This window comes from Molothrus ater, chromosome 14 (genome assembly GCF_012460135.2).
Source record: "Molothrus ater isolate BHLD 08-10-18 breed brown headed cowbird chromosome 14, BPBGC_Mater_1.1, whole genome shotgun sequence".
Taxonomy (NCBI): Eukaryota; Metazoa; Chordata; class Aves; order Passeriformes; family Icteridae; genus Molothrus; species Molothrus ater.
This window is the reverse complement of record NC_050491.2, coordinates 3,839,674-3,850,217: the sequence shown is the minus strand read 5'-3', so window position 1 is coordinate 3,850,217 and position 10,544 is coordinate 3,839,674. Positions and strand designations below refer to the sequence as shown.

General features: G+C 52.6%; 1 protein-coding gene across 1 annotated transcript; it reads left to right on the top strand.

Annotated features, from left to right (window-relative positions):
* The first annotated feature begins 1,053 nt into the window (after positions 1-1,053).
* On the top strand, positions 1,054-3,928 carry LOC118698741 (zona pellucida sperm-binding protein 3-like). The gene is made up of 9 exons (XM_036402234.1): positions 1,054-1,431; positions 1,780-1,898; positions 1,987-2,090; positions 2,261-2,438; positions 2,515-2,635; positions 2,782-2,873; positions 2,944-3,089; positions 3,501-3,620; positions 3,795-3,928. The coding sequence occupies exons 1-9, from the start codon at positions 1,054-1,056 to the stop codon at positions 3,926-3,928; spliced, it is 1,392 nt and encodes a 463-aa protein (XP_036258127.1).
* Positions 3,929-10,544: the final 6,616 nt, after the last annotated feature.

Sequence of the window (10,544 nt, the reverse complement as noted above, 5' to 3'; positions counted from 1 at the left end):
TTCATGGAGAGGCCTGGAGATGTTTTCCGTGTCCCACCATTTATCCATCATCCCTAAAGCACCCGGGACAATGCTGGGACACTGGGATGGTGCCAGGGGGGGATGTGGGAATGTGGGAGTGACATTATGGATGCTGCAGGGGACAACAGGACTTGACAGGAGAATTTCCACCAGGAATTCGGGCTGGGTCAGAGCTTGGCTCATCCCCTACAAGTGACCCGAGTGGGTCCCCTCATCCCAAACCCCATCCCACAGGTCCTGGAAGAGGGAGGTAAATGCTCCAGCCTCATTTCCCGGTAAAAAAACAAAACACCAGGAATAAATCCCGAGGCCAAAATCCCTCCCAGCTCTCCCGTCCCTGTGGGTGGAGAACGGGAATTCTCCGGGAATGCCCGCAGGGCGCGGGGACGGCCTGGCCGGGCTATGCCACTCTCCGGAGTGTCCCCAGCTCCTCCCGCAGCTGCACAGGGCCATTGTCACCCTCCTGTGCCCACCAGCGGCGGTGCCAATCAGCGCAATTAACACTCACAGGCTAATTAATCTCTGGATTCTGCCTGCCGGTCCCTGACCAGCTCTGCCCCTCTGCTTTCCATGCAAATGAACTCGTTATGGTGCCCTCATTAGCCAGGCTCAATTCCAGGGAAATCGGGCACGGGCCGATCCCAAAGCGCCCGAGTGGGGTTGGCACATCCCCAGTTCTGAATGCACCGCCTGGATTTTGGGGAATTCCTGGGAATGTCCGGGAAAGCCTCGCTTGGCCAAAATCGGCTCAGGGAGCGAGGGGGGCACGGGTGACATTGGTGCCACCGCAGCCGAGCAGGACATGGGACAAACGGGACAATGCCCGGCTGCAGGGGGAGGGAATCTCCCTCGGGAGGGATGGACCCAGCTGAATCCCGTTATCCTGGCGGGGGAATCCCCAGCTGGATCCCGTTATCCCGAGTGGAATCCCCAGCTGGATCCCGTTATCCCGGCGGGGAAATGCCCCGGGATGCTCCCATAAAAAGCTCCCGAGCAGCCCCTTTGCCATGCGCTGCTTTTCCTGGGGTCAGGATGGGGTTTGGGAGCCGCTTTGGGGTCGCTCTGCTCTGCTGGGTGTTGGCTTTGGCCGCATCCTCCGATCCCTGGGGTTTTCCCTCGCGGAATTCCGGGATGTGGCGGCTGCGGGGTGACTCCCCCCGCTCGCAGCCCTGGGCTCGGGTGGATCTGTCGCAGCTGCGGGCGCTGTCCCCTCGGCCCGCGGTGGCCGTGCGCTGCCAGGAGGGGCAGCTGGCGCTCACCGTGCGCCGGGACCTCTTTGGCACCGGGCGCCCGGTGCGGGTAGCGGAGCTGAGCCTGGGCACGGCCTCCTGCCCGCCCCTGTCCCCAAACCCTACCCAGGCTTTTGTCACCTTCGTGGCCGCGCTGCACGAGTGTGGCAGCACCCTGCAGGTGAGTGGCACTGGGGGCAGCCTTGGAGTGCAGGTGCTGGCAGGTTTGGGGTGAGGAGTGCCCGAAGCAGGGGTGGATTTTTGGGGTGTGGATATCCTGGATGAGGCACACGCTCAGTCGTGGGTTTGGGATTGGATGCAGGAATTGATGGGATGGTGGGTCCCGAGGTACTGTGCCCAAATCCTGGAGGCTTTGTGACCTCCTTCAAGCTGGAGCTTTGTTGGGATGCCAGTACAAAGCTCCGTGGTGTCCTGTAGGATCGGGAATGTGGCCTCTGTCCTGGCAAAGTCCCTGCTGGTGCCGAGTTCTTTTTCCTGATTTTCCCCCTTTCCCAAATCCTCCTTCCAGGTGACCCCGGACTCCCTGATCTACAGAACCACCCTGTTCTACAAACCCACCCGTTCTGGCAACCCCCTTATCGTGAGGGCCACCCCTGCCGAGGTCCCCATTGAGTGTCACTACCCCAGGTGAGTGCTGGCGGCTGTCCCCGCCCTGCCAGGGCCCCGAGGTGCCGGTGCCAGCCCAGGCAATTCAATTCCCATCGCTTCCCTTTAGGAGGAGCAACGTGAGCAGCGGTGCCGTGCACCCCACCTGGGCCCCGTTCCGCTCCACGGTGGCGGCAGAGGAGCGGCTCCGGTTCTCCCTGCGCCTCATGGACGGTGGGTACAGCCCTGATGGCCTCGTGTCCCTCAGCTCCCCCTGCCTGGCGGCTCCTGGGGACATCCTGGGAGCCCCAATGGAGCCAAACCCACCCCGCGGGGGTTGCTGTGCATTTAAAGAGGTCCCACACTCCCCAAAGTGACCCCGTTCATTGGGATCTGCATTCCAGACGACTGGAGCAGGGAGAGGCTCTCCAATGGCTTCCGGCTTGGGGACAGCCTCCGTTTCCAGGCCGATGTCGCCTCGGAGGGCCAGGTGTCCCTGCGGCTCTTCGTGGATCGGTGCGTGGCCACCGCCAGCCCCGACAGGAGCTCGTCCCCCCGCTACGCCTTCATCGACCTGGGCGGGTAAGGCGGGCTCGGGGCTGCCTGGGCCATCCCGGGCTCCTCAGGAGCATCCCGGTGATTCCCTGCCCTTCTCCAGGTGCCTGCTGGACAGCAGGGCAGAGGACACCGCCTCAGCCTTCGTGTCCCCGCGGCCCCGGCCGGAGTCGCTGCGGTTCCTGCTGGATGCCTTTAAATTCGCCGGAGACGCCGGGAATTTGGTGAGGTGTTGCTGCCGTCCCTCCTCGTTTCTCAGTTTATCCATGGGGGGGGAAAAACGAGCCCTAAAGTCTCCAAGATTAACTTGTCTTGTAGGGGATGAGCCAAGCTTGATTAACTTGAATTTTTCCTTGATTTCCCCTGCCAGCTCTACATCAGCTGCCACCTGCGGGTGTCCCCGGCGGGTGAAGCCCCGAATTCCCGCAATAAAGCCTGTTCCTTCAGCAGAGCCAGCGGGCTGTGAGTGTCCCTGCCGCGGGGAGGGGACCGTCCCCGCCCCGGGCAGGGCTCACGGGTGACTCTGTTCCAGGTGGGCACCTCTGGAGGGCACGGCGGCCATCTGCAGCTGCTGTGACACCGGCAGCTGCCCCTCTCCCGGAGGAGATTCCCGGGAATTCCGCGCTCTGGCCGCACGGATGGGCAGGCGCCTGAGGAGGGATGGCCCCAGCCAGAGAGGTGAGTCCCCAAGGTGTGTCCCCTCGGGACGGGGCAGCGGGGTTTTGGCACAGTTTAAGGACAATCCTCTCTGGTGTGTCCTTAGGGGAAGGGATTTTAAAAGGAAAGAGGAGAATTTTGGGGAAAAAATTCTGTGTGGGTGAGGAGGTCCTGGCACCGTTGGTCATCTCTGGAAGTGTCCCAGGCCAGGCTGGAGCCACCTGGGATAGTGGGAGGTGTCCCTGCCCATGGCACTGGATGGGCTTTGAGGCCCCTTCCATCCCAAACCATTCCATGATTCTATCCTGACTGTGTCCTTGCATTTTAAACCCCTGGAATTCTGCTCTTCTGGTGTCTATCTTCCTCTAATTCCCAAATTCTAGCCCAAGCAGGAATTCCCTCTCCTGGGTACTCATTCCCACCTTTTTCCAGGTGAGCCCTCAGGGCCAACTGAGGCTGATGTCTCCGTGGGACCCCTGCTAATCCTGGAGCCTGCTCAGGGATTCCTGAGCCCCTCTGGAAGTCCAGGAGCAGCTGGGAACACCCCCCAAGGTAAGGGGTCACTGTGGGTTCTTTGTGGGGTTGTGTCTCCAGGCTCACCCAGGGATTTCACAAAGGGATTTTCTGGAACAGTCCCCCAGACCTGCCCTGTGGGATCCTTCCCAAAGATTGGCTGGAGGCTGGGAAGGCGATGAACGAGTGCTGAGAGGGTTTTGTCCCTTCCAGATGCTGCTGGTGGAATTCCTGTGCTGATCCAGGGGCTCCTGCTGGCAGCAGCCACCCTGCTGAGCCTGACTGCCCTGGGCATGCTCCTGTGGATGTGCCGGAAAAGGCTCTGCCCTCCGGGAGTGTCCCAGTGATCCCAATAAAGAGAAGAAGCATTTGTCACCTCCTGGTCTTCTCTGTGGGGTGGGAGGTGCCCCAGGTGGCTTTGGGTGGGAGCCCATCCTCTGGGAAAGAGGTGGGATTGGGGATCTGGAGCTGTTGCCACCTGGAAGGGATTCCCAAACCTCCAAGCACTTGGGTTTGGGAAGTACAGGTGGATTTTCCAAAGGTTGTGTCATGGAAAGGAATCCTAAGCAAGGTGTGGCTCCTATTTTAGGGGTTTATTGGTGTTCTGAGGTTCTAGCTGATTTCCTGATTTTGGAGTTCCTGTTTTCCCTTCCTTAGCCAGTGGAATGTGGGAATTATGCTCCAAGATCCCTTGAAGGATGCAAGAGCAGCTGGAATTCTGGGATTTTGCTTAGTTGTAGTGCTGAGTTTGACTTCTCTACAGGGGAAATCTTGGAGGAACCTCAGGGATGGGAAAGGGCTGGATGGGAATGAATTCCATTGTTTTTATGGAATGTGAGAGCTCTGGGATGAGCACAGCAATGGAATTGCATTCCTGGGCCATGGTGGGAGCTGGGGACTCTTCCTGGGATGATCCCAAAGCTGGAGATCCCCTTCCAGGGCAGCTGCAGATGCTGTGGGTTCTGGGGATGTGTGGGGGGGGAGGAAAGAGCAGCCTTACTTGGGATGGGTGCCTTCCACACCTCTGCACTCCTCTTCCCCTGGGTTTTGTCTCCAGAGAGTTTCTGGGGACGTCCTGGACTCTTGCTGCCAGTGCAGTGCCAAACCTGGTTGGGAAAGCACGAAATCCTCCTGTCATGGTGCTGTGGTCATGGTCCAGCCTTTGAGGCTGTCTCTGCTCCATGCAGGTGGAAGGCAGGACTGAGATTTGTACACCTAAATCTGCTGGTTGGAACTCCATAAACTAACCACCAGCTCACATCCACCTGAGTGATCTCTGGCTCTTCTCCTGTGACGAAATTGCCACAGTCAGTAGAGTGGCAGATTCAATTACTGGCATGGAATAAGATCTTCTCAAAGACTTTATGAGGGTTGAACATCCAAAAATTGGCATAATTGGAGTAAAGATAGAAGGAACAGTGAAACTGCTTGAGAGAGAAACTGAAAAATGGTAAAGAAAAAGGAATAATATGCACGATGTTGTAAATGTGTTTGGAAGCAGCGTGCCATTGTAAGGACTACAAAGAAAAGGAAATGAGAATGTTGCAAGATGAGTTTGAACAAAGAAAGTGACAAAAAGAGCTGTTATCTCTGTGAATAGAACAATTGCAGAAACAACTGGGGTGGGGGGAAGGAAAAAGAGTGGAGGACAAATTAGAATTTATGATCTGATATATTAGGTTCCATAAAGATCCATTAGTTAATTGCATCCCCAGAAGATTGGGATGGAGATATATGGAAGGGAATCCTGACTGGGAATTTAGGGATGAGAGTAGTGAAGAGAGTGAAATGTAGTTTAAGGTGGCCCCTCTTATTAAAATTGAAGTGTCCCTTGGGCCCTAAGAGGGTAACCAAAGAAATACCACCAGAACCATTCTGTGGGACCTTCTTCAACTGAAAATTTGCAAGGACTATATGGCTAGAAGGTTGGCAGGAGTGGAATTGGGTATTTGTTGTGTTTCTTTGATTAGGGGAGATTATCTGAAACCCAAGGTGAAGCAGAGGTGGCTTTTGGGGACCAGGGGGGTTTTTTAACAGGGGAAGCAGATTCTAACAATGAATCACATTCTATCACACGCTGAACAGCTCACTGTGCAAGGGAAAAAACTTTTACAGAAAGGGTGATAAAGTTCTGGAATGCTCTGCCCAGAGAGGTGGTGGAGTCACCATCCCTGGGTGTATTTAACAAAGCCTGGATGTGGCACTGGGTGCCAGGGTTTGGTTGAGGGGTTGGGGCTGGGTTGGACTTGATCTTTAAGGTCTCTTCCAACCTGGTCATTCTGTGAATAGATCCTTGGGAATGAGACCAACAACTGCTGTCCCTGTACATTCACTGAACATTTTAACCCTGTCTCAGCTTCCACAGACCCCCAGGCCTTGAAGGTGGAACCCTTGCTCGTTTAAAACTCTATCCCATTATGAAAAGAGATCAACCAAAAGACAACAATGGAGTTAAACAGCACATTAATGTTGGGTGGATACACCTGAGCCACTCACTAGAAGGGGTAACCAGTTTGGAGTCTCCCCACTGAGACTTGTCCCATTTCCCCTTCCAGGACCCACACTGGGTTATACCAAAATCACAAAACCCAGCCCTTTTGACCCAGCTCTCGTTTATCCCTCAATAATCCTGGTGCATGGAGTGAAAACCCCCAGGTCTTTTATTTGTACGAATTGGTGTGGTAATGGTTGTAATCATGGTTAAGACTGAGTGCACTGCAATGACAATCACTAAAAAGCAAGCTGTAATCGTACAAATTCAGGAGTCCCACCCATTAACGTGGATTTGGCAGAGGGAAACGTAAGTGCACAGTATGTGAAAGACAACCCCCAAAAATGAAGTGGAAATTTACTTGTTTAGTTTTCAATGTGGTTCCTTTGAAAAGGGATACAGATCTAAGCAGACTGGTAGCTGTTTAATGAGTGTTACATAAGAGGAACACACAGGAAGAGACATAGTATCAGACATAATTTATCTGTTTATCTTGGAGATATAATTTAAATTAAACTAGGATTGTTCCTATCAACACGGCAAAAATCACCTTAACTCTCACAGTGTATCCTACTACCTCTTGGACCTGTTGCAATCTCCACAGATTTCTGAAATTGAGCCCAATGGTATTAAAAGACAAGCCAGCAACAAGTGATCCTTAATCCCTGATGAAGCCCCAGGCCTGTGGAACTGTCACTGCAGGTTAATATCTCTGCACTTAAACCTACTTGCTTATCATTCCTAAATACATCTGCCTGGGGCGGCTCACAGGGCTGCACAGTGAGCCCTCACCTCTCCAAAACGAGCCAGGAGAGCTGTGACTGGCATCCCAGGAACAGGATTAGGAGTATTAAATAAACAGCACAGATGCTGGAGTTCTGGCAAATAAATTAAGCCTGGCAACAAGTGATTTGTGTGAGCAAGAACACCAGTTAAAGTCTTCTTTGTTGGCATTAGGAACTGGTCAATGTCTCCTGGCTGGTATGTTGTCTAAATAGCAAAGAATTATTGAAAAGGACCCCCACCTAACTGTGAATGCACTTGGCATCACCCAGAATAATGTTTCCATAGCTCTCAGCTGTATCCAAGCTCAGTTGCAGGTGCAATCCACTACAGCAAAAAGGGAAGGTGATGAGGGCACCTTACCCACTGAGGTTCAAAAGGTGATTTGGGTAAATAATTTCTACTCACAGAGTATTTAAAATATTTATTTTAAATGACCACACCAGAAATAGGGCCACAGCTTTTATCCTAACTCTATGCAATGTTTAATGGTTGGACTTGATGATTTTTAGAGGTGTTTTCCAGCCTAAATGATTCTATAAACCCAATCATTGCATTGGGATTGAATCAGCATGGAATTGTACTCTGTTAGAGCCTGGAGTATGGGCCCAGCAAAATGGGAACAAATGGCAAACTGTCACTGCTGCCACATGTATTGTGCAGAAACAACAAGGATTTATTTGTGAGTGTAATACTCTAAAGACCCAAGACATTTGTCTTGACACTGAACACAATGTTTGTCATTTTGAAATACATCCCAGAGAGACCTCTGAGACTGTACTTGGGTGTGTTGGGAATGGCTGTATTTGCATGAGAGCCCTTTGTGATTCTCTATAAATAGAGAATATGCACAGTCCCTCAAATACCTGCATCTGTAATTTTATTAAAGTTATGGGATGCAGCTTTAACTATGCAGCCACAGCCCACCATGCCACAGCAAGAGTGAAGAAAGGTGGAAAACTTCACTGGAGAGAAAATCACTCAGGTGGTCACCAACAGCCACCAGAGCTATGAATTCCACCTAATTGTAGTCTTGTCAATCATTATAGTTTTGTGTTCATTGTTATACTTCTGTTTATATGTCCCATTACAGCTTATATCAAAGTATAATAGCTATGAGTGGATGTGTGGGTATTAAGGGATCAGCAAATCTGACATGTTATCTCATTTACCAGCCTATTACCCACTCAGTAAATTAACTTCCAGCTCAGCTCTGCCTCAGTGATCCCTGACTCTTCTGCTGCAGCACAGGGGGTGACATTCATTGAGTGGAAGCTGCACTGTGGGGTTTTAAGTCATCTTTTCTCCTGTTCTGCTCCATTTCCCCCCCTTGCTGAGAATCTCCATCCTCTGCTGGTTCATCTCACTTTCCAGCCTGCCATGAGTGGGATGGGGTGGGTTTGTGTTCAGTGGCTTTGGGGTCAGTGTTAGCTCACATCGAGCTGAGAGGGGACACTGAGACATGCCCAGCACTGAACCAGGGCAGGAATTGGCATTTCACTCATTCTACCTGGTGCCTTCTAGGTCTGGCGTGGGGGGAACAGGAGGGATGGGCTGTGAGGTGCAGAGCCACCTCCAGATGTGCTGGAGGTAGGGATGCTGTGGTTGTTGCTATTTGCAGCTGGGTTAGGGCATGAGCTGGCTGTGCAGAGCACCAAAGAGAGCCCAGAGCCACCTGGGTGGCCAGACTGGGAGTGCTTAATGTGTTTATATCCAAATTTCTACAAACTCTTTGCAGAAGAACAACCCGGATCCCATAAAAGTAATGAACTTTAAGTCCCTCAGTCCTTCTGGTGCCATTGAAGACTTCTGCCTGTGTTGCAAGTTTAAAGAAAAGCTGCCATTCTGGGGCTTAAAAGGGGCATCTAAGGGACAGTCATGAAGCATTCAGGGACAAACCCAAGGTTTAAACAGCTGCAAAGACAGCCAAGGGCTGGGAGCTGAGTGCTGCTGCCTGTGTGTGCAGATCAGCATTGGATTAGACAGTGGCCTGGCTTGTTTGCCTCTCTGATGATACCAGATGACTTCTTGGCCCACTGCATCATCTGGAGAAAAACAGCTGAACAAATGGAGATGTGCAGGTGAGCTGCAGTTCAGGGACTTGTTTTCTGTCTTGTGGGCTTTGGTATTTGTTTTGTTTTGTTTTTCTCTGCTGAGCTCTGAGGGGATTTGGATATTTGACTCTCCCCAGCCTGCTGGCCTTGGCAGGAAGGTTTCAACTTCTCAGCACTGAGTAAGGTAACTGTGAGAGGGTGAGTGCTTCAGCCAGCTCGAGGAGCTGATTTATTCCTCAATAGAGCCTTTGAGGGGCTGGAAATAGGATGTGATTTGTACTCAGGGCCGGTGCTGGCTTGCTGGGATGAATTCTGTTCAAACCATCACCTGTGAGTGCAGCCCTTGCCTCCACTGGGATCTCACTGCTGCTCCCCCATTTTCTTCTCCCTGCCCACACAGGATTAGCCAGCCCAGATATAATCTCTTCATCCCTCCCGAACCGCTGAGAAATCCTGTGCCAGCTGGTTTTGAGAGGGGGAAAAAGAAAAGAAATAAAGGAAAAAAAAAAAAAAAGGCAGCTCTTTTCCGATTTACAAACCTTAGAGAAGGGGGAGGGAGGAAATGGGGGAGAATAATTGGGCAATTCCCGGCATCCTCGATGGCAGCTCTTAGGCAATTCCGGGGACTCGGCAGCACCCTTATCGCAGTTCTGGGAGATGATCCGTCTGCTCAGCCGGCAATTAGAGCTGGGAATGGGAAGCTGCCACTTAGCCCTGCCTTTGTAGGGCTGTTGGCACTTCTGCTCTGGAGGCAGGATTATTGTGAGCTGCCTTTGCCGTGCTGGGACAGAGCCTTGCGGGCAGGGTGGCTGCCAGGGAATAAAGGCTCTGCTCTGTTTTCTTTCACAGTTTTTTCTGTCAAACTGGAAAGTGTAAGCTGCTCCCTGCTCCCGTTTCATCCTGGTCTAACTTTCCTTCCATCTTTCTGTGGAACTTGGCTTGCTGGTGCCATCTGTGAAGGTGCCAGTGCTGTGTGTTTATGTGCACAGGAAAAATGCTGAGCTGAGAGAGATATTTGTCTCTGCCTGGGCCATGGACCTCCTGTAGGAGCCTGCTTAGGTCAGCAGGGTGCATTTTGGGGTGTCTGTGCTACTGCAGAGCTTAATGAACCTTCCTACATCCTTGCTGTGGTGCATCCCTGGTTTTTCCACATCCCACAGCACTTGAATGATGAAATATCCTTGATCCTCAGCTGCTTTGGTGACTGCTGCTGCTTTGTGCAGACACACCGGCCCAACTGGGAGGGTGGCAAGCCCTGGTCTCTGGCCCCCACAGAGCTCTGTGGGGTTTGGTGCTGCCCCAAGGCAGTGCAGGGATGTTTGCCCAGCTCCTCTGTTGGTGTTTGGGGTCTCAGATAATGACAAGGCAAGGAAAGGACTGGAACATGGAGGCAAAGACAGGTCCCTGCAGGTCCCTTCAGCCCTGCTTGCATCCCCCAGGCACCGGAGGCTTGGCCAGGCCAGGCTGGTGAGGGTTGGGCAGCCAGCCCTGTCCTGCCCAGCAGGTCCCCTGCTCCTGGGGACAGCCAGCTGCTCTCCATGGCTCTAGCCCTGCTGCTGGGAAGGGCTTGGTGCTTTTCCAGCTTTCAGAGGTGGGGCAACTGAGAGGTGTTTTAAAAGATTTTATTCCATTATC